Raw genomic sequence first — 25,098 nt, 5'->3', positions numbered from 1 at the left:
TTTCTGGTACTAGGGATTGAACCCAGGGGTACTTAACCACTGAGTCATGTCCCAGTCCTTTTTTATACTTTATTTAAAGGCAGGATCTCGCTAAGTTGTATAGGGCCTCGTTAAACTGCTGAGGCTGTTCTTGAACTTGCAGTCCTTCTGCCTCAGCCTCCTGATTCACTGGAATTACAGGCATGGGCCATTGTGACCAATTTGACTAAATCTTACAGTAAGTGGTCTGTGGAGTGTAGAAGAGTCTTTCTGAAACTTGGAGAAAGTAGTGAAGTGTAAGGTACAAAATTGAGGTAATGGAATAGCACAAACTTTTGAGGCTTCTAAAATCTTTCATTTATGTTTGTAGATTTGTGTGTGGAACTTCAGAATGGCATTCTCCCACTGTCCATTTGGAGTACAATAAGACAAATTAATACAAATCAAAATAATATGACAGCAGCATCACATAATTTGTGTACACTGATGTAGTAACAGATTTAATTTAGTGCAGCTTTTGAGAAGTCTTTTGTATTTCAATTTATACAGCTGCTATCCAGGACTAAGCTGGCCAATCTCTCAGTCTGAGTATTTTGCCCAATTCTCTTTTATTTCTGCTGACTAGCTGAATAAATGCTTCATCTTTGGCACACCTTGATTTTCTTTTCTAAAAATGAGAGGTATATGAAAGAAACAGAAGATGTTCAGCTAATTAAAATAAAAGTAGAAGGGAAGGTCTTTAAGCTCTCCAAAGGCAGAGAGATATCAAGAGAAACAACGTGCTTTGTCCATAGCCCTGATATTTCTTATGAATAACTTTTTAAAATTAAATATTTTACAGTTGTAAACAGGGATATTAAACTGAAGAGTAGCTGCTAAATTTGGCAACAGTGGATTTTAGGTGATCTTGGCAGAAGCCTTCTCAGTAGAAGTCTGATCATAGTGGGTTGGAAAGTGAACAGGATGTGAGAGTAGCCACAGATAGTGAAGATGGCTCAAGTTCAAGTGATTTGGCTGTAGAGAGAAGGAGGGAGGGCATATGTCCCATAACTTTGGGGTCCAGGAGATTTTGTTCTCATTGACTGATTGATTGATTGATTGTGTGTGTGCGTGCGTGTGTGGTGTGTTTTAAAGATGGTAAAAGCTGGGTGTAGTAGTACATGCCTGTAACCCCAGTAACTCTGGAGGTTGAGGCAGGAGAGCTGCCTGGGCAATTTAGTGAGACACTTTCTCAAAATAAAAATCTTAAAAGGGGTGGGAGTGTAGTTCAGTGGTAGAGTGCTTACCTAGTGTGTTTGAGGCCCTGGGTTCAATCCTCAGCACTGAGAAAAAAACCCCATAATAATAACATCAATAATAATAAGCATCTACTACATACCAGGTGCCACTTATTGCAGAAAACACTATAGACAAAAATTCCTTACATCTAAGAGCATATATTCTACAATAGAAACAGAATAAAAAGGTAAATAATAGAATATATGTCATTTAATATAACTTAACCTAGTGGTTTTTTGTCTGACATTTAAAAATGGGTATTTTATCATTTTATTTTTCTGGTGCTTGAGATTGAAGATGATATCAGTTGGGTGCCCAGTTGGGGTCCTGGTTTTTGGTGTCCCTAACAGTAAATTGAGTAAGACATATACAAGTTATAGGAAGAGCATAGATTTATTGATGAAGGTATACTTGGTAAAGTAGAGCAGAATGAGCCAAGTGAGAGAAGGTGGCTCAAGGCCCTGATATCTGGGCAAGTTTTGTCTTATATGCTGAGCTGTGCCTCCTCCTCCTCCCCACAGACTTTACTGAGTATCTCGCCCTATTTGTTCCCATTGGTTACGTTTTTGGTACTTTGTGAAGGATCAGATGATTTTATCTGTGGAGCTTTGTCTCTGTGTCTTTTCTGTTCCATTGGTCTATATGTCTGCTTTTATGCCAGTACCATGCAGTTTTTGTTGCTATAGCTCTACAGTATAACTTTGAAGTCAGATATTGTGATGCCTCCAGCATTGCTTTTTTGGCTTAGAATTGCTTTGGCTATTCTGGGTCTTTTATTCTTACAAATGAATTTTTAAGACTGTTTTTCTAGTTTTGCAAAGAATGTCTTTTTTTAAAAAATATTTTGTAGTTGTAGGTGGACAGAATATCTTTATTTTATTTATTTATTTTTATGTGTTGCTGAGAATTGAACCCAGTGTCACCCATGCTAGGCAAGTGCTTTACCACTGAGCTACAACCCCAGCCCTCATTGGTGGGGATTGAATTGAATCTGTTTATTGATTTTTGTTGTATCTGCCTCTGCCATTTTGACATCCCTAAACTACTTCCTCAAACCCAGGGCATTACACATGCTAAACATGTTACCAGAGTCCTAGGCCAGAGGGCTGACTCTGGGGATCCAATAAATTCTGTCTGACCACATGCCCCAGAAACCAAACAGAAATGATAATAGTAGAAAAGCATGAAAGGAACTTTAAATAGTGTAACTACGTCTGAAGGACAAGGAGACCCATGTCTTCAAGGGACTGACAATGATTTTGAGGTTTTATAGAAAGGGGAATGAATTTGAGGGTTAGGGGGTTTGCACAGCTGGAGGCTTTTCACAGTTGCCAAGGCAAGAGGTCTGTCCATGATTATCACAGGATTGGTCTTGCAGGGCCTTGTCCCAACAAAGTTGCCTGGGTTGAGGGGTAGCTTTGATTAATCACAAGATATTTATTGGATCAGAATTTGCTTCTGGAATTCAAGGTGACCAGGAGCAAAGAAGATGTATACAAAATGGAGGCAGAGATGGCAAGTCTTTAATTATGCTTTTAGCCACCCATCAAACATTTGCAGGCAAAAGTGAAGAGTCTAAGTCCTTGTTACAAGCACATGCTCTACCACTGAGCCATACTTGCAGCCCCTAAAAATACTTGTGTGTGTGTGTGTGTGTGTGTGTGTGTGTGTGTTTTAGTAGGGATGCCCAGGTCTTCACACTTGCTAGGCAAGTGCTCTACCACAGAGCTATATCCCTAACCCTTTAAAAACATTTTTATCTTGAAACAGGGTCTTGCTAAATTGTCCAGGCTGGCCTCAAACTTGTAATTCTCCTGCCTCAGCCTCCTTAGCAGCTGGGATGACAGCTGTGTGCCACCATGCCCAGCCCCTACCCCCAAAATATGTATAAATATATGTGTGTGCATCATATATAGAAAGATTCTTTTTTCTTTTTTTCATGGTGCTGGGAATTGAACCCAGGGTTGTTCTACCATTGAGCTATATCCCTCACTGTTTAAGTTTTTATTTTGAGATAGCATGTCACTAAATTGCGCAGGTTGGTCTGAGCTTGTATCTTCCTGCCTCAGCCACCATGTCCAGCCAGCCAGAGTGTTTTTTTTTTTTTTTTTTTTTTGGTACCAGGGATTGAAACTGGGTACTTAACCACTGAGCCACATCCCCAGCCAGTTTTTTTATTTTTTATTTTGAGACAGGGTTTCACTAAGTTGCTCAGGGCCTCTCTAAATTACTGAGTCTGGCTTTGAACTTGTGATCCTTCTTTCTGCCTCAGCCCCCCAAGCTGCTGAGATAACAGGTGTGTGCCACCATGCCCAGTTCAGCCAGAATCTTAATATATTATTGTTCCAAAGTTTTGTCATTCTACCCTCATTTAAAAAAATTTTTTGATATTCTCCATTATATGTGGTAGGTACTGAGTCACTTCTTGTATCATAAGTGCATTTTGGAAAGCAGAAAGAGAATAATCTTGAATTTAAGTTGAGCCTGTTTTATGGATTCCTTGAACTCCAGAATGAAAATACTCTGTGTCACGGGATCACTGCCAGGTTTGATGGTTCTCTAGGAGGACTCACAAGATGAAGTCATGCCTCATGGCTATAACTTATTTATTATAGCAACAGCATAGGAAGCACAGTGAGCTAAGGGTAAAGGTACACGGAGGAAAGGCTGAAAGATGTCAGGCAACAAGCTTCTAAAAATCCTCTTCCAGTTGAATTACATGGAACATGCTTACCACCTCCAACAACTAATGGTGTCAGCAGGAAAGAAATGTTATATTCAAGGGTAGGTCATTACAGATATTGTTTTTTTTATTGGGGCGTGATCACATAGGTACCTCTGCTTAGCATGTGCCAAAATTCCATAAGGATAGAAGGAAACTAGGTGTTCAGCATAAACTATAAAAATTTAGGCATGGTGAATCACTCTTACCATTTCTGGGAACAGTGAGAACTTTCTTGGAATTTAAGTAAGATCCAAGGGCCAATATTGTGAATAGGTCTTTGGACAGCAGTCTCAGGCCTGCTGTGTTAACCCTTTTCTGCAGTGTTTGTACTTAATGTGATCTTAAAAGGTGGGAGAGTGGCCTTAGGGGCTCTTGGGAAATGGTAGTGGTGTGGGTATACACATGAGGGAGATGTGAAGTGGGTGGGACTTTGTGTACCTCTCTTCTGAATTTTCCTTTTTTGGGGGAGTTACTGGGGATTGAACCCAGGGGTGCTTTACGACTGAGCTACATCCCCAGTCTTTTTATTTTGAGACAGGGTCTTTGCTAAATTCCTCAAGGTTCCTATAAATTGCTGAGGTTGGCTTTGAACTTGCAATCCTCCTGACTCAATCTCCCTAGTTGCTGGGATTATAGATGTTTGGCCAATTAAGGTCCTTATGTCACAGGAAAGCAGGGAGCTAAAACTCCAAACCTTGGTTTTTATGTTCTGATGAAAGAAGATTTAAAGTCAGACACCAAAAGTCATGCAAGAGAATTTTATTAGAAATGAAAGTGAGGTAAAAATAAAAGTGAGGCTTAAGCAAAAAGCACTCTCAAGGGAGAGAGTGGACTGTCTCCAAGCAGAGAACAACAAAAGAGACAGTGCTGCCCCCAATTTTATTACTGTTTGATGTTTACCAGAAGAACTGGGGACCACCTTCTATATACTCTTTGCCAGTTAGGTGTTCAACTCCTTCACCACTTCAGGTGGAGTTTTTAAGTGGTAAAGAACCTCTGGGTTCAATTCCTAGTAATATGTCTGCCTGTTTTCCTTCTATGTGTCTACACAGCTTGGTGCTGGAAGCATAGCTGAGTGGTACAAGTGTGCAGTCTTTTTTTTTTTTAAGAGAGAGAGAGAGAGAATTTTTTAATGTTTATTTTTTAGTTATTGGCAGACACAACATCTTTGTTTGTGTTTGTATGTGGTGCTGAGGATTGAACCTGGGCCGCACACATGCGAGGCGAGCACGCTACCGCTTGAGCCACATCCCCAGCCCAAGTGTGCAGTCTTAACATGTGTGAGAGGCCCTTGGTTCATCTCCAGCACCAACTAAATAAATGAATTAATTAAAAATAGAGAGGGAGCTACCTTAGCCACTAAACCTGCCCCAGATAAGGAATGAAATTATGATTGAATTTGACCTCAACTGGTTGTTTTCTTACCCAGGAGAAGATTAAAGAAAGGATCAGACTACCACCCTGCTTTGAAGCCTGTCTTGTGTGTAACTTCTGTTTCCTTCTGTAAAGGTTATGGAAAAGGGAAGAAATCTCATAAGGGCTGAAATCAATATAACATCTAAGTGTTGTGTTGTTTTGAACAGAGAATAATGGGGCTGTAGAAAACCCTTTGAGATTCATCTCCAAGTTTCTTTGTGGTGCTTAAGCACCAGAAGTAACTAGACCTAGCTCAAAAAGAGTACCACCTGCTTCTAGGGAAGAGCTCTGGAATTTAGGTGGCTGGTTTAATAGCACACAGGCAAAGTAGAGGCCCTATAGCAGATTAGGTTTTCTAGAAAAGTAGTTACAAGTATAGTTTATGGTTTTTGAATGTATTTTTTTTTCAAAAATGAGCAATTGTAAGTACTTATTTTTTAAAATTTATTTTGTATTATTTTAATCAAAATGGCAATTATAAAAACTGCTCAAATAGATCCAGAATTTTTTTGGTATTGAGGATTGAACTTGGGGGTGCTTTACCACTGAGCTACATCCCCAGCCCTTTTTATTTTTCGTTGAGACAGGCCTTGCTAAATTGTTGAGGCTGGCCTTGAACTTGTGATTCTCCTGCCTCAGCCTCCTGAAAAGTTGGGATTATGTACACTGTGCCTGCCTTTAGATATAGTTTAACAACTTAAAAGTTTTATATATATATATATATATATATATATATGGAGAGAGAGCGAGAGAGCGAGAGGGCGCTCTATGAAATATCCTCATTTAAGAAAGTCTAAAATTTTACATATGTTTTTGTTTATAGCGTATATGGTACAGCTGCCTGAGAGTGTGACCCCATCTGCTGCTGCTTCCAAGGCCTGTTTGAAACCTTTGGCTGTTTGTCATGGACCTCTGGATCACTATGACTTTCTGATCAAAGCTCATGAGCTAAAGGATGATGAACATCAAAGAAGAGTGATCCAATGTTTGCAGAAATTACATGAGGACCTTAGAGGATACAGCATAGAGGCAGAAGGTCTTTTTTCAAAGGTGAGGTTTATGTAACATTAAAGATGGAACAGTTTCAAGTGTAACCATTTTATAAAATGGATTCAGTGCAATGAGGCATAATGAAACAGCTTGAGAATTTCCTACAGATCCTTTAAACAAACTCTATTAGATCCCTGACCTCTTGATGTCCTGTAGCTGTCTTTTTGCCTTTAGGGATTTAAACAGCTTTCTAATTAGATTGTTAAAAAGTGCATTCCAATCTAAAGGAAAACTTCTATACAATTCCGAACTTTCCCTTTTCTTTAGTTCAGGCCTCACCTGGGATCAGCAATGGAGAAGGGGGAGTGATTTGTTTTTTCCCCTTTCCTCCTCCTTTCTCTAGAGTCAGAAAGAGAGGGATGAAAGATTAGAGGAAAATAACCATCTTAGTTGCCCATCAGCTGTTGGCTTTTGGTTGATAGATGCTGACTTGCTAGCTCTTTTTGAAAGGGCTCATTGGTCCTGAATTACCTCCATACTGCTGTATTCTTTGAGCTCTTAGGGCTCTGGGGAAACACCTCAAACCTTTGTATTCTACTGGGACCTTTTCCCCTTGTACTTAACCTTCTTGGGTAGGGTCTTGTTAGGATAGCTCTCACTGGATCACCTTTAATGGTGTCCACTTAGGTCACAAGAAGCATATCATCTTGTTTCTCCAACCCCTATTGCATAGAGAGCTTTATTTACCCTTCTGCCTTTGGACTGCAGGCAAGAAGCAGGTACCAGGTTGTCCTTGTCCTGTACATATTCCTGAAGACACATGTCAAGTTCTTTCATGAACTCTTCCACACTGTGCTTTGGTAGCTGTCTGTAGATTTCCTCACCTAAGCAAACATCCATCTGGGGAGGGGGGATGCCCACCTCATTTTGTACTCAATCCTAATCTCTTCGGGTATTTCATTTGTGAACCTCCCACGCTTGGCATGAGGGAAATACCATAGCATTACTAACCCAGCTTAAAAACTTTCTGCCTTGATCATTCTGTTCAGTTCTACTTTGGTTTTAGAGCTGATTTTGCCATTTTTTTTTTTTTTTTAGGTCTTTCCTGGCAGGGCACAGTGGCCTACACCTATAATTTTAGCTCCTCAGGAGACTGAGCCAGGGGAATTGCAAGTTTGAGGCCAGTGTTGACAATTTAGTGAGATTCTGACTCAAAATAACAAATAAAAAGAGCTCAGGATGTAGTGTGGTAGAGCAACTCTGGGTTCAATCTCCAATACTGCTGGGGAAAAAAAAAAAAAAAAGATTTGACCTTTCTTACATACCATTCAGGGCTTTTCCTATGAGCTTGGAAGTTTCCCTCAGGAGTAGACTGAGAATGTGGCAGACACCATGATTGACTAGTCCAGCACAATGATTATAGGATATAATGATAAATTATCTTTTTTGATGATGAACCTTTGTTTTCTTATACTTTCATAAGTTTGTTTATAAGTAAGAAAAGAACTTAACATAGATTGCTCATGTTTTACGTATCATATGGAATACAGGGAGTCTTCCAAATAAAATAAAAACTTGGTAATAATGGCATAGCCAAGGAAAAACATGTTTTACTTACCTGAAATTTTTTGGTATATGAGAATTCAATTGCTTTTAAGAATTCTGTATCATGTTCTATTTCTTGTCCGTTTTGGAAATACATTTCTTTTAATTCTTTTTTTATTTTTAAATTGTAGATGGACATAATACCTTTATTTTGTTTATTTGTTTTTACCTGGTGCTGAGGATAGAATCCATTGCCTCACACATGCTAGACAGATGCTCTACCACTGAGCTACAACCCTGGCCCCTGGAAGTACATTTCTCCTTTCCTACTCTGTAGCATCCCTAGGGCTTATTTTATATTGGTTAGTGAACTTCCATCCAAGTAACCTTTGATCATTAATATAGTTTGAATCTAGAATGTCCCCCAGAGGCCCATGTGTTAAAGCCTTGTCCCCTAAAAGGGGGATATCCTAGCCTCTTCTTTTTTTCTCTTTTGCTTTGTTGCCATGGTGTAACTAGACTCCCTCAGAGTTATACTCCTGCCATGAGGTACTCTGCCACCACAGACCCAAAGCAATGGGGTCAATCAGTCAAGGACTGAAATCTTACAAACTGTGAGCCAAAGTAAACATTTCCTCTTTTTGAGTTTATTGATCTCAAGTATTTCCTTAAAGTAATAGGAAGTTGACTATAGTCATTACCTTATCAATTCAACAATGATAATTTTTTTTCCTTTAAATTGATTAGCTCTTTTAGGTATATTCTCCTATACTTCTACCTTTGATTTCTTTTTTTTTTCTTTCTACTTTTGACTTCTGACTTGTGTATAATGGGCCAGTCTAGTCAGTAACTCTTTTTTTTAATTATTTTTTTAAAATATTTTTTTAGTTATACATGGGCACAATATCTTTATTTTGTTTATTTATTTTTATGTGGTGCTGAGGATCCAACCTAGGGTCTCACACGTGCGAGGCGAGCGCTCCACCACTGAGCCACAACCCCAGCCCCAATAACTCTGGTTTTATTGTGTAGTTTAAGCTTATATAAATGGAAGATTTGATATGTCAGCTAGAGTTTCAAGTTTTATTAATGAAAGGTCACATTTGTTAAATCCTAGTGCATATATAAATAAATGTTTAGCAGTTATAGCAGCATCTTTGTGATAGTGTTTGTCCTGTAGTTTATGAAGCCCCCCAAATCTTTAAAACATTGAAAAAGACCTAAATATCCAATATAATTTGAGAAAACCACATATATAAAACTTTAATTTTTGATGATTGTAAAGATGACACAGACCATTTCTTTTGAAATTAAACAAGTATTTTCCAGTTATTCAGAAGATAAATTTGGGCTATTAGGTTTTCTTCCTCCCTCCCTCTCTTCCTTCATTCCTTTCCTTTTACCCCTTGTAGTGATTGAACCCAGAGGTACTACATCCCCATCCCTTTTTATATTTTTTTATTTTGAGGCAGGATCTTTCTAAGTTGCTGAAGCTGCTTCAAAAGGCTATCTTCCCATCTCAGCCTCCTGAGTTGCCCAGATTGGGGTGTGGCTATTAGATTTTCTAGTAATAGAAGAACTTTATTTGTAGTATTCTTAATTCCGGTAAGATTTATGATTTTACAAACTTTGATTTTGGTTTTAATGTAGATGTTTAAACATTCATTATGGTGGACTTATTTTTTCCCCATGATAGTCCTAAGAAACTTTTTATAAGCTTAAGCTATTGAAACAAAATATATCTCCTTCACAAAATGCTGGATTTATAATTAATTAGAAAAGTTCATTGCAAAATATTAGGCTGCCTTTACCTATCTACATAACGATGTTTTCTCTAGTAAACATTTGAAGAAGTTATGAGCAGATGACTATGCCATATGAGCAACAAACTGTGAAGAACAAACATTTATGGACACTTTTGTTATCAAATAAAACATACAGCCAGGTTAATCTGACACATTTAATGTATGCATAATTGTTATTGTGCTGTGAGGTAATTAGGCATAAATGGTAAGTAGTTCATGTAAATCACTATAATTAGAATTACTTTTACACAGCCAAATCAAGCATTTCTAGAGTCAGGGAGGGAGGAATTAAATGGAGTATGGAGCTACTCTGCAAATCTCTATTTCCATTAATCAGGGGTATGCAAGCAGCCAGATCTTTTCATCTCTTTTACCTCATAGTATATTTGTAAGGAAGTGAAATTGGGGGTCAAACTACAGTCACAAATCATATGTCAATGTTTTGGTCAAAGATGAACTGTATGTACAACAGTGGTCTCAAAAGGTAATAAACTAATACTTGAGTGATGCTGTAGTGCACTGTGATGATGTTGGTGTAAACAAACTCACTATGCTGCTAATTGTATAGAAGTATAGCACACCCGGGTGTGGTGGCACACGCCTATAATACCGGTAGCTTGGGAGGCTGAGGCAGGAGAATTGCAAGTTCAAAGCCAGCCTCAGCAGACCCTAACTTTAGCCAGACCCTAAACAACTTAGTGAGGCCCTGCTTCTAAGTAAATAGTAAAAAGGGCTGGGGATGTAGCTCAGTGGTAACTCCCCTCTCCATGGATTCAATATCCAGTACCAAAAAGAAAACTAACTAAATAAAAATAGAGCATGTACAATTATGATTGAACCCAGAGGTGCTACATCCCCATAATGCTGGATCATGAGAAAGAACTATTACTGATTTTCTATATTATACTGTGCTTTTTATTGTTTAGAGTTCTCTCCTACTTAAAAAAAATAGTTTACTAATAAAGCAGCATGCCATGTTTCAGTGTTAACAGTCTCATACATTTCATGTTTACTGAGTCTCTTGATCACATCAAGAGGCATGTTGAGTGATTGACCTTTATCTTCTGGGTTTGTATAAGAATTCTCTCTGATAATCACAGCAATGAAATCCCCATGATACATTTCCTAAATTGAATCTCCTTTGTCAAGCAATACATGATTGTTTATTGCTTTTTGAGAACTAATACATTCCACCCATTTAAATTCTGAAATTTGAGAACAGAGTGCAATGGATCTGTTTCAGACTCCAGAATAATCAATCATTGTATTCAATCACATCTTAAGTTTTGTCATGGTTCCAAAAGGTGAAATTGTGCCATCAACATAGATGAGAATATCTTTAATAAGTGTGCCCTCCTTTTTTTCTTTCCTCCCTCCCTTCCTTCTTCCCTCCCTCCCTCCCTCCCTCCCTCCCTTTGTTTCTTTTTTTGGTGGAAATTGAACTCAGGAGCATTCTACCTGAGTTATATAACCAGCCCTTTTTTAAAAATATATTTTTATTTATTTTAATTAGTTATGCATGACAGTAGAATGCATTTTGACACATCAAACATAAATGGAGTATAAATTCTCATTCATCTGGTTGTACATGATGTAGATTTACACGTCATAAAATCGTATATGGACATAGTGTAATAATGTCCAATTCATTCTACTATCATTCCTACACCCATGCAACCTCCCCTTCCTTCAATCCCCTTTGTCTATTAAAAAATCCCTCTATTCTCCCCCTCCTATTGTGAATTAGCATCTGCGTATCAGAGAAAACATCTGGCCTTTGGTTCTTTAGGATTGGCTTATTTCACAAAGCATAATATTCTCCAGTTCCATCCATTTACCAAAATGCCATAATTTCATTCTTCTTTAAGGCTGAGTAATAGTCCATTGTGTACATATATCACAGTTTCTTTATGTGGAGGGGCACCTAGATTGGTTCCATAGTTTAGCTTTTGTGAGTTGAGCTGTTATAAACATTGATGTGGTAGCATCACTGCCGTATGCTGATTTTAAGTCCTTTGGGTATAAACCAAGGAGTGAGTGGGATAGCTCGGTCAAATAGTAGTTCCATTCCAAGTTTTCTTAGGAATCTCCATACTGATTTCCATAGTGGTTATACCATTTCACAGTCCCACCAGCAATGTATGATTGTACCTTTGGCCCCACATCCTCACCAACATTTATTGTTGCTTGTCTTCTCTATGATTGCCACTCTAACTGGAGTGAGATGGAATCTCAGTGTAGTTTTGATTTGCATTTCTCAAATTGCTAGAGATGTTGAACATTTTTTCTTATGTTTATTAATTGATTATATTTCTTCTATGAAGTGTCTGTTCAGTTCCTTTGCACATTTATTGATTGTGTTATTTGGGTTTTTTTGGTGTTAAGTTTAGTTGTAGATGGGCACGATAACTTTATTATTATTTATTATTTATTTATTTTAATGTGGTGCTGGGGAATGAACCCAGTGCCTCACATGTGTTAGGAAAGTGCTCTACCACTTAGTTACACCTCCAGCCCCTGGTGTTAAGTTTTTTGAGTTGTTTATATATACTGGAGATCAATTCTCTATCTGAGGTGTGTGTGCTAAAGATTGTTTCCCATTCTGTAAGCTCTCTCTTCACATTATTGTTTCCTTTGCTGTGAAGAAGCTTTTTAGTTTGATTCCATCCCATGTATTGAATCTTGATTTTACTTCTTGTGCTTTAGAAGTCTTGTTAAGGAAGTTAGTTCCAAAGCTGACATGGTAAAGATTTGGTCCTTCTTTTTCTTCTATTAGGCACAGTGTCTCTGTTCTAATGCCTAAGTTTGATTCACTTTGAGTTGATTTTTTGGCGGGGTGAGAGGGGTTTAATTTCATTTTGCTTTGTATGATTTCCAGTTTTCCCAGCACCATTTGTTGAAGAGGCTATCTTTTCTCCAATGTATGTTTTTGGTGCTTTTGTCTAATATGAGATATGGGTTTGTCTCTGCCTTCTATTCTGTGCCATCATTCTACAAATCTGTCTTGATGCCAATACCAAGCTGTTTTTGTTACCATGGCTCTGTAATATAATTTAAGGTCTGGTATTGTGGTGCCTTTTGCTTCATTTTTCTTGCTAAGGATTGCTTTGGCTATTCTGGGCCTCTTATTTTTCCAAATGAGTTTCATGAGTGCTTTTTCTATTTCTACGAAGAATGTCATTGAGATTTTAATAGAAACTGCATTAAATCTATATAACTCTTTTGGCCATTTTGCCAATGTTAATTCTGCCTATCCAAGAGCATGGGAGATCTTTCCATCTTCTAAGGTCTTCTTTAGTTTCTTTCTTTAGTGTTCTATAGTTTTCATTGTAAAAGTCTTTCACTTCTTTTGTTAGATTGATTCCCAAATATTTTATTTCTTTTCTGAGGCTATAGTGAATAGGGTAGTTTTCCTAATTTATCTTTCAGTAGATTCATCACTGATGTATGGGATTGAATTTGAATTATGTGTTTCGGCTACTTTGCTGAATTTATTTATTAGTTTTAGAATGTTTCTGGTGGAATTTTTTGTATCTTCTAAATATGGAATCATTGTCATTGTGATAGTTTGAGTTTTTCTTTTCCTATTTGTATTCCTTTAATTTATTTCTTTTAATTGTTCTAGTTAGAATTTGAAGGACAATGTTGAATAAAAGTAGTAAAAGAGGGCATCTCTGTCTTATTCCAGTTCTTAGAGGGAATGCTTTCAGTTTTTCTCCATTTATACTGATGGCCTTGGGTTTAGCATACATAGCTTTTACAATGTCGAGGTATGTTCTTACTATCCCTAGTTTTTCTAGTGTTTTGAACATGAATCGGTGCTATATTTTGTCAAATGCTTTCTGTGCATCTATTGAGATGGTCATATGATTCTTGTCTTCACATCTATTGATGTGATGAATTAGATTTATTGATTCCCACGTATTGAACCAATTTTGCATCCCTGGGATGAACCCACTTGATCATGTGCACTGTTTTTAATAATATGTTTTTATATGCAATTTGCCAGAATTTTATTGAGAATTTTTGCATCTATGTTTATCAGGGATATTGATCTGAAATTTTCTTTCCTTCGTGTTTGGTTTTGGTATCAGATTGATTCTAGCTTCATAGAATGAGTTTGGAAGAGTTCTCTCCTTTTCTATTTCATGGCATAATTTGAGAAGTATCAGTGTTAATTCTTCTTGTAGGTCTTGTAGAACTCAGCTGAGAATCCATCTGGTCCTGGGCTTTTCTTAGTTTATAGGCTTTTTTTAGTTGATAGACTTTTTTTTTTTTTTTTGGTGGTGCTGTGGATTGAACCCAGGGGTTTGTGCATGGGGCAAGCACTCTACCAACTGAGCTATATCCCCAACCCTTAGTTTGTAGGCTATTGATGGCATTTTCTATATCATTGGTTGAGCTTGATCTGTTAAAATTGTATATGTCCTCCTGGTTCAGTTTGTGTAGGTTGTATGTCTCTAGAAATTTGTCAATGTCTTCAAGATTTTCTATTTTATTGAAGTATAGATTTTCAAAATTGTTTCTAATTATCTTCTGTATTTCAGTAGTGTCTGTCATGATATTTCCTTTTTCATCATGAGTTTTTTTCCTTTTCTCTTGATTAGCAGAGATTTGTTCTTCTTTTCTAGGCCTTTGAGATACAATGTTGGGTCTTTTCTTTGTTGACTTTCTATTCTTTTAATGAATGAGCTCAATGCAATGAACTTTCCTCTTAGCACTGCCTTCTTCGTGTCACAGAGATTTTGATATGTTGTATTACTATTCTCACTTACCTCTAAGTACTTTTTTATTTCATCCCTGATTTCTTCTGTTATCCATTCATCATTCAATAGCTTATTATTTAGTCTCCAGGTGTTAGAGTACCTTCTATTTTTTTATCATTGATTTCTAATTTCATTTCATTATGATCTGATATCTGATGAAGGGTATTATCTCTCTCTCTCTCTCTCTCTCTCTCTCTCTCTCTTCTATTTGCTGAGAGTTGCTTTATGGCATAAGACATGATCTATTTTAGAGAAGAATCCATGTGCTGCTGTGGAGAAAGTGTATTTGCTCATTGGATGGATGGAGTTTTCTATATATGTCTGTTAAGTCTAAATTATTGATTTTATTATTTAGTTCTACAGTTCTAAAGTTTGTTTAGTTTTGTTTGGAAGATCTATCCAGTAGTGAAAGAGGTGTGTTAAAGTCACTCAATATTATTGTGTTGTGATCTATTTGATTCTTGAAGTTGAGAAGGGTTTGTTTGATGTACATAGATGCTCCATTGTTTGGGACATAAATATTTATGATTGTTATGTCTTGTTGATGTATAATTCCCTTAAGCAGTATTCAGTGTCCTTCTTTGTCCGTTCTGATTAACTTTCATGAAGTCCACTTTATCTGATATGAAGATAGAAACCCCTGCTTGTTTACGTGACCCATGTGAGTGATATGTTTTTTCCCATCCTTTCACACCTTCAGTCTGGGGATTTCTTTGCCTGTGAGGTCATTCTCTTGGATTCAGCATATTGCTGGGTCTTGTTTTTTAATCCAATCTGCCAGTCTTTGTCTTTTGATTGGTGAGTTTAGGCTATTAATGTTCAGTGTTATTATTGAGATATGATTAGTGTTCCTGGTCATTTTGGTTTATTTCTAGTTTTTAATGTGAATTAATTTCTCCTTTGATTGACTATTCATGTAGTGTAGATCTTCCCTTCGCTGGTTTTTACTTTTTTTTTTTTTTTCAATTCATCTTCATGGAATATTTTATTGAGAATATTCTGAAGTGCAGGCTTTCTGGTTACAAATTCTTGTTTTGTTTATCATGGAAGGTTTTTATTTCATCTTCAAATCTGAAGCTTAATTTTGCTGGATATAGAATTCTTGGTTGATATCCATTTTCTTTTAGAGCTTGGTATTTGTTATGCCAGTATCTTCTAGATTTGAGGGTCTGGGTTGAGAAATCAGTTGAGATCCATATTTGTTTCCCCTTTTATGTAGTCTGATATTTTTTATTGCAGCCTTTAAAATTCTGTCCTTATTCTATATGCTAGGCATTTTCATTATTATGTGCCTTGATGTGGGTCTGTTGTCTTGCACATATGGGATCCTGTAAGCCTTTTTTATTTGATTTTCCATTTCATTCATTAGATTTGGGAAATTTATGATATTATTTCATTGAAAAGATTGGGCATTCATTGATTTGTTTCTCTGTGCCTTCATCTATCCCAATGATTCTTAAATTTTATCTTTTCAGGTTATTTTATAATTCTTAGAAGTGCTGTTTATGGTTCTTAACATCTTCTCTTCCTGATCAACTCTGTTTTCAAGATTATATATTTTGTCTTCATTATCTGAGGTTCTTTCAAGTGGTCTAGTCTGTTTGCGATGCTTTCTATTGACTTTTAAATTTTTTTCCCTTTCATTTCAAGGATTTCTGTTTGTTTTCATAATTTCTCTTTTTTGAAGTGATCTTTTGCTATCTGTATTTGCTCTCTTAATCATCCTTTACTTAGCAGATCAGTTTAACTTCTAAACTCCTTCTCTGACATTTCTTCCACTGTGGTGTTGATGGATTCTGTTACTGGAGTATCCTGGTTTCCTTGCTTTTTCATGTCCTTTGTGTGTCTACCCATCTAACAGTATGGATCTGAGGCAATAGAGTTTCTATCCTGTGGACTTATAGTGTCCCTGAGGTTTTCAGTACCTTACTTGCAGAGAAGCTGCCTGTCTGCTTTCTTGTTTCACACCACAGAGCAGCCAGGAATGTGACCTTCTCTATTCTGCCATCTTAGGTCTCTCCCCCAGCCCTTTTTATTTTGAGACAGAGTCTTGCTTAGTTGCTGTAGCTGGTCTCGAACTTGTGATCCTTCTGCCTCATCCTACTGAGCTGTTGTGATTCCAGTTGTGCACCACTGCCCCCTACTTTAATAAGTTCTTTTAAATGAATTTAAAAAACTATTAGTAATGTTTAGGGTTGAAATTTCTATCTGTCCTTAATAGTCAAAGCTTACTATGCTGGTTAAGGCAGCAGAATGATCATAAAGAGGCATCAGTGCTGTGGATTCTATGCTGAGGTTATAGTCAGGTCTCCTTTATCTATGAAGGACAAGTAGGCAGTATTATCAGACTTGTGAACCATGTGATCTCTGTTACAACTATTCAGTTCTATCACTGTTGTCAAAGAAGCCATAGGCAGTAATAATAAATATAGTCCAGTAAAACTTTGTTTATTTATTTATTTTTTGAGAGAGAGAGAGAATTTTAATATTTATTTTTTAGCTATCTGCGACCCAACATCTTTGTTTTGTATGTGGTGCTGAGGATTGAGCCCAGGCCACACGCATGCCAGGCGAGCACGCTACCGCTCGAGCCACATCCCCAGCCCAAACTTTGTTTATAAAAACAAGTGTCAGGCTGGATTTGGCCTACAGGCCATAATTTGTTGACCCTTTTTCTAGATGATTGCTACATGACTAGATTTGAGGGTTGGTATGAGACCATTAATTGTATTTTTGGTTCTACTTGAATTGTACCTAGTCTAGCTTTCAGTTTAATATCCCTTTCCTGCCTGTATCCCTGCCTCTAATCAACAGAACTATTCACTGTTCTATTATATAGAGGAACACATATAGAGACAAAATAGAAAGTCTAGAACATACATGGTAACTTGGCATATAATCGAGTTGATATTGAATATCAGTGGGGAAAGGATAGTTTACTTAATAAATGAGGATGGGATGGATCACTGATCATCTATATGAAGAGTAAAATAAAATCAGGTACTCCCTTCTTTAAACATAAAAATAGATTACATGGAAAAAATTTCTTAAAGTGAAACAATAAATTCTTGAAGAAAATATAGAGGAATAACTTTATCAACTTGGGAAAAAGAAGAATTTCTTATAAGATACAAAAGTCTAAATTATAAAGGTAATAACTGATACTTTTGACTATATTAAAATTTAAAACTTCTGGGCTGTGGCTGTGGCTTAGTAGTAGGGAGCTTGCCTAGCATGTGTGAGACACTGGGTTTGAATCTCAGCACCATATAAAAGATAAAGATATTGTGTTCATCTACAACTAAAAATATTTTTTAAAATTTAAAATTTCTAGTCAACACAAGGTACCTTAGAAAAAATATGGCAGACCACAGATTGAGATAAAATATTTGGCTGAGGGGCAGAGCTGCCCCCCTCCCCCTGCAAGGTAGGCGGAACTGTGACTACCGGCACAACAGGTGCAACGGCCTGCTGAAGGGCAGAGCCGTCCCCACCCCTGCGCCTGCAAGGTAGGCAGAACTGTGACCACCGACCGAAAAGGCCCAGTGGCCCGCGGAGGGGCAGAGCTGCCAACCACGCCTGCAAGGTAGGCGGGCGTGCACCCTTCCAGCACAACAGGCGCAGCGGCCTGCTGAGGGGCAGAGCCGACCCCTCCCCCAGCGCCTGCAAGGTAGGCGGAACTGTGACCACCGGCACAACAGGCGCAGCGGCCTGCTGAGAGGCAGAGCCGCCCCCTCCCCCCACGCCTGCAAGGTAGACGGAACTGTGACCACCCACAGAACAGGCCCAGCGGCCTGCTGAGGGGCAGAGCCGCCCCCCACCCCCCGCGCCTGCAAGGTAGGCGGAACTGTGACCACCAACGGAAAAGGCCCAGTGGCCCGCGGAGAGGCAGAGCTGCCAACCACGCCTGCAAGGTAGGCGGGCCTGCGACCCACCGGCAGAATAGGCGTAGCGGCCTGCTGAGAGGCAGAGCCGCCCCCTCCCCCCCGCGCCTGCAAGGTAGGCGGAACTGTGACCACCAACAGAAAAGGCCCAGCGGCCTGCTGAGGGGCAGAGCCGCCCCCTCCGCCTGCGCCTGCAAGGTAGGCAGAACTGTGACCACCGGCACAACAGGCCCAGCGGCCTGCTGAGGGGCAGAGCCGCCCCCTCCCCCCCTGCAAGGTAGGCGGACCTGTGACCCACCGGCAGAACAGACCCAGGATTCCGCGGAGGGGTAGAGCTGCCCCACGCGCCTGCAAGTTAGGCGGACCTGCGACCACCAACATGACAGGCCAGACCTGCAACCGACAGACACAACAGGCCCAGCGGCCTGCGGAAGGGTAGAGCCACCCCGCCCCCCGCACCTGCAAGGTAGGCGGACCTGCGACCCACCAGCAGAACAGGCCCAGAGGCCTGCAGAGGGGCAGTGCCACTGCCTGCGCCTGCAAAGTAGGCAGAACTGCGACCACTAACAGAACAAGCCTAGCGGCCCACAGAGGGGCAGAGCCACCGCCCGCGCCTGCGAGGGAGACTTTGCAACTATACAAGACCAATATAAATATATAGGGGGAAAATTCAATAGCACAACAGTTTCACCAAGCAGAAAGAAACGCGAACAGTATGAAGAGACAAGGAAAGAAAGGACCACAAGCAATGCAGGTCAACTCAACGTTAGAAGAGGTAATATCTGCAGCAGATGGAATGTCAGATAAAGAATTCAGGATATACATGTTTCAGATGATCTGGAGTCTCAAGGAAGACATCAGACAGCAAAATCAGACAATGAAAGATCACTTCAACAATGAATTACATAAACAAATCCAAGAAGCAAAAGATCAACTATACAGGGAGATAGAGGTTATAAAAAACAAACAAACAGAAATCCTAGAAATGCAGGAAGCAATAAACCAACTTAAAAACTCAATTGAGAATACTACCAGCAGAGTAGAACACTTAGAAGATAGAACATCAGACAATGAAGATAAAGTATTTCAACTTGAAAAGAACATAGACAGCGCAGCAAGACTGTTAAGAAACCATGAGCAGAACATCCAAGAAATATGGGATAACATCAAGAGACCAAATTTAAGAGTCATTGGGATACAGGAAGGGACAGAGTTTCAAACCAAAGGAATGAGCAATCTATTCAATGAAATAATACGAGAAAACTTCCCAGACTTGAAGAATGAGACAGAATCCCAAATCCTAGAAGCCTACAGGACGCCGAATGTGCAAAATCATAAGAGATCCACACCTAGACACATTATAATGAAGATGCCCAACATACAGAATAAGGAGAGAATTTTAAAAGCTACAAGAGAAAGGAAGCAGATTACATTTAGGGGTAAGCCAATCAGGATAACAGCTGATCTTTCAACACAGACTCTGAAAGCTAGAAGATCCTGGAATAACATATTTCAAACACTGAAAGAAAATGGGTTCCAACCAAGAATTGTGTAGCCAGTGAAATTAAGCTTCAGGATGGAAGATGAAATTAAAACCTTCCACGATAAACAAAAGTTAAAAGAATTTGCAGCTAGAAAACCATCTCTTCAAAACATCCTCGGCAAAACATTAAAGGAAGAGGAAATGGAAAATAACAATGAAAACCAACAGTGGGAGGTAGGACAGTAAAGGGGGGAAAAATAATCAAAGAGGAAAACAAACCATGTTTAGTAACAGAAATAAACAAATATGGCTCGAAGAACAACCCATATCTCAATAATAACCCTAAATGTTAATGGCTTAAACTCACCAATTAAGAGACACAGGCTGGTAGAATGGATCACAAAACAAGACCCAACAATATGCTGCCTACAGGAGACGCATTCGATAGGAAAAGACATACATAGGCTGAAGGTGAAAGGTTGGGAAAAATCATATCACTCATATGGACTTCGGAAACAAGCAGGAGTGTCCATACTCATATCAAATAAAATAGATTTCAAGCCCAAGTTAATCAAAAGGATAAAGAGGGACACTACATACTGCTCAAGGGAACCATACACCAACAAGACATAACAATCATAAATATATATGCCCCAAACAATGGTGCAGCTATGTTCATCAAACAAACTCTTCTCAAGTTCAAGAGTCTAATAGACCACCATACAATAATCATGGGAGACTTCAACACACCTCTCTCACCAATGGACAGATCTTCCAAACAAAAGTTGAATAAGGAAACTATAGAACTCAATAACACAATTAATAACCTAGACTTAATTGACATATATAGAATATACTACCCAACATCAAGCAGTTACACTTTTTTCTCAGCAGCACATAGATCCTTCTCAAAAATAGATCATATATTATGTCACAGGGCAACTCTTAGACAATATAAAGGAGTAGAGATAATACCATGCATCTTATCTGATCATAACGGAATGAAACTGAAAATCAACGATAAAAGAAGGAAGGAAAAAGCATACATCACTTGGAGAATGAACAATAGGTTACTGAATGATCAATGGGTTATAGAAGACATGAAGGAGGAAATTAAAAAATTCTTAGAGATAAATGAAAACACAGACACAACATATCGGAATCTATGGGACACATTGAAAGGAGTTCTAAGAGGAAAATTCATTGCGTGGAGTTCATTCCTTAAAAAAAGAAAAAACCAACAAATAAATGATCTCATACTTCATCTCAAAATCCTAGAAAAAGAAGAGCAAAACAACATCAAAAGAAGTAGAAGGCAAGAAATAATTAAAATCAGAGCTGAAATTAATGAAATCGAAACAAAAGAAACAATTGAAAAAATTGACAAAACTAAAAGTTGGTTCTTTGAAAAAATAAACAAAATCGACAGACCCTTAGCCATGCTAGCAAAGAGAAGAAGAGAGAGAACTCAAATTACTAGCATACGGGATGAAAAAGGCAATATCACAACAGACACTTCAGAAATACAGAAGATAATCAAAAATTATTTTGAATCCTTATACTCCAAAAAATTAGAAGATAGTGAAGGCATAGATAAATTTCTTAAGTCATATGATCTGCCCAGATTGAGTCAGGAAGATATAGACAACCTAAACAGACCAATATCAATTGAGGAAATAGAAGAAACCATCAAAAGACTACCAACTAAGAAAAGCCCAGGACTGGATGGGTATACAGCAGAGTTTTACAAAACCTTTAAAGAGGAACTAATACCAATACTTTTCAAGCTACTTCAGGAAATAGAAAAAGAGGGAGAACTTCCAAATTCATTCTACGAGGCCAACATCACCCTGATACCTAAACCAGACAAAGACACTTCAAAGAAAGAAAACTACAGACCAATATCTCTAATGAACCTAGATGCAAAAATCCTCAATAAAATTCTGGCGAATCGGATACAAAAACATATCAAAAAAATTGTGCACCGGGCTGGGGATGTGGCTCAAGCGGTAGCGCGCTCGCCTGGCGTGCGTGCGGCCCGGGTTCGATCCTCAGCACCACATACAAACAAAGATGTTGTGTCCGCCGAAAACTAAAAAATAAATACTAAAAAAAAAAAATTGTGCACCATGATCAAGTGGGATTCATCCCTGGGATGCAAGGCTGGTTCAATATACGGAAATCAATAAATGGTATTCACCACATCAATAGACTTAAAAATAAGAACCATATGATCATCTCGATAGATGCGGAAAAAGCATTCGACAAAGTACAGCATCCCTTTATGTTCAAAACTCTAGAAAAACTAGGGATAACAGGAACATACCTCAATATTGTAAAAGCAATCTATGCTAAGCCTCAGGCTAGCATCATTCTGAATGGAGAAAAATTGAAGGCATTCCCTCTAAAATCTGGAACAAGACAGGGATGCCCTCTCTCACCACTTCTGTTCAACATAGTTCTCGAAACACTGGCCAGAGCAATTAGACAGACGAAAGAAATTAAAGGCATAAAAATAGGAAAAGAAGAACTTAAATTATCACTATTTGCAGATGACATGATTCTATACCGAGCAGACCCAAAAGGGTCTACAAAGAAACTATTAGAGCTAATAAATGAATTCAGCAAAGTGGCAGGATATAAAATCAACACGCATAAATCAAAGGCATTCCTGTATATCAGCGACAAATCCTCTGAAATGGAAATGAGGACAACCACTCCATTCACAATATCTTCAAAAAAAAAAAAATACTTGGGAATCAACCTAACAAAAGAGGTGAAAGACTTATACAATGAAAACTACAGAACCCTAAAGAGAGAAATAGAAGAAGATCTTAGAAGATGGAAAAATATACCCTGTTCATGGATAGGCAGAACTAACATCATCAAAATGGCGATATTACCAAAAGTTCTCTATAGGTTTAATGCAATGCCAATCAAAATCCCAACGGCATTTCTTGTAGAAATAGAGAAAGCAATCATGAAATTCATATGGAAAAATAAAAGACCCAGAATAGCAAAAACAATGCTAAGCAGGAAGTGTGAATGAGGTGGTATAGCGATACCAGACTTCAAACTATACTACAGAGCAATAGTAACAAAAACAGCATGGTACTGGTACCAAAACAGGCGGGTGGACCAATGGTACAGAATAGAGGACACAGAAACCAATCCACAAAACTACAACTATCTTATATTTGATAAAGGGGCTAAAAGCATGCAATGGAGGAAGGATAGTATCTTCAACAAATGGTGCTGGGAAAACTGGAAATCCATATGCAACAAAATGAAACTGAATCCCATTCTCTCGCCATGCACAAAAGTTAATTCAAAATGGATCAAGGAGCTTGATATCAAATCAGAGACACGCCGTCTGATAGAAGAAAAAGTTGGCTACGATCTACATACTGTGGGGTCGGGCTCCAAATTCCTCAATAGGACACCCATAGCACAAAAGTTAATAACTAGAATCAACAAATGGGACTTACTCAAACTAAAAAGTTTTTTCTCAGCAAAAGAAACAATAAGAGAGGTAAATAGGGAGCCTACATCCTGGGAACAAATCTTTACTCCTCACACTTCAGATAGAGCCCTAATATCCAGAGTATACAAAGAACTCAAAAAATTTGACAATAAGATAACAAATAACCCAATCAACAAATGGGCCAAGGACCTGAACAGACACTTCTCAGAGGAGGACATACAATCAATCAACAAGTACATGAAAAAATGCTCACCATCTCTAGCAGTCAGAGAAATGCAAATCAAAACCACCCTAAGATACCATCTCACTCCAGTAAGATTGGCAGCCATTATGAAGTCAAACAACAACAAGTGCTGGCGAGGATGTGGGGAAAAGGGTACACTTGTACATTGCTGGTGGGACTGCAAATTGGTGAAGCCAATTTGGAAAGCAGTATGGAGATTTCTTGGAAAGCTGGGAATGGAGCCACCATTTGACCCAGCTATTCCCCTTCTCGGTCTATTCCCTAAAGACCTAAAAAGAGCATGCTACAGGGACACTGCTACATTGATGTTCATAGCAGCACAATTCACAATAGCAAGACTGTGGAACCAACCTAGATGCCCTTCAATAGATGAATGGATAAAAAAAATGTGGCATTTATACACAATGGAGTATTACTCTGCATTAAAAAATGACAAAATCATAGAATTTGCAGGGAAATGGATGGCATTAGAGCAGATTATGCTAGGTGAAGCTAGCCAATCCCTCAAAAACAAATGCCAAATGTCTTCTTTGATATAAGGAGCGTAACTAAGAACAGAGTAGGGTCAAAGAGCATGAGAAGAAGATTAACATTAAACAGGGATGAGAGGTGGGAGGGAAAGGAAGAGAGAAGGGAAATTGCATGGAAATGGAAGGAGACCCTCAGGGTTATACAAAAGTACATACAAGAGGTAGTGAGGGGAAAGGGAAAAATAATACAAGGGGGACAAATGAATGACAGTAGAGGGGGTAGAGAGAGAAGAGGGGAGGGGAGGGGAGGGGAGGGGGGATAGTAGAGGATAGGAAAGGCAGCAGAACACAACAGACACTAGTATGGCAATATGTAAATCAATGGATGTGTAACTGATGTGATTCTGCAATCTGTATATGGGGTAAAAATGGGAGTTCATAACCCACTTGAATCAAAGTGTGAAATATGATATATCAAGAACTATGTAATGTTTTGAACAACCAACAATAAAAAATTAAAAAAAATACATTGAAAAACTTAAAAAAAAAAGAGATAAAATATTTGAATAAAAAACAGTTAACTGTGAGTTGCTATCTACAACACAACATTATATAAATAATTTCAGTATTGTTTTTGTAATAAAAGACTATTAAACTAAAAGTAATACTATCTGGAGAATATAAAATGTAAATAATGTACTCAATAAATTAGTATTTAAATAAAATTTCCTTTTTTTTTGGTACCTGGGATTGAATCCAGGGGCACTTAACAACTGAGCTATATCAACAGCCCTTTTTATTTTTTAGTGTGAGATAGGGTCTCTCTAAGGTGCTTAGGGCCTCACTAAGTTGCTGAGGCTGGCTTTGAACTTGCAATCCTCCACCTCAGCCTCCTAAGTTGCTGGGATTTCAGTCATGTGCCATCATGCTCAGCTTAGTTTTCCCTTTTTCAGTGATTTCTTTTTTTTTTTTCATAAAATTTATTTCAGCCTGGAATTCAGAGTTGTACTCATTGACCTCTTTTCCAGT

General features: G+C 38.3%; 1 protein-coding gene across 1 annotated transcript in view; it reads left to right on the top strand.

Moving 5' to 3' along the window:
• The window catches only part of Afg1l (AFG1 like ATPase), a 212,338-nt gene that overhangs the window by 29,574 nt on the left and 157,666 nt on the right, over window positions 1–25,098 (top strand). The window contains exon 2 of the mRNA XM_071613152.1: window positions 6,222–6,448. Within this exon, the coding sequence (XP_071469253.1) occupies window positions 6,222–6,448 (227 nt within the window). The remainder of the gene's footprint in view (window positions 1–6,221; window positions 6,449–25,098) is intronic.

This window comes from Marmota flaviventris, chromosome 6 (assembly GCF_047511675.1).
Source record: "Marmota flaviventris isolate mMarFla1 chromosome 6, mMarFla1.hap1, whole genome shotgun sequence".
NCBI lineage: Eukaryota > Metazoa > Chordata > Mammalia > Rodentia > Sciuridae > Marmota > Marmota flaviventris.
This window is presented reverse-complemented; position numbering and strand designations above follow the sequence as displayed.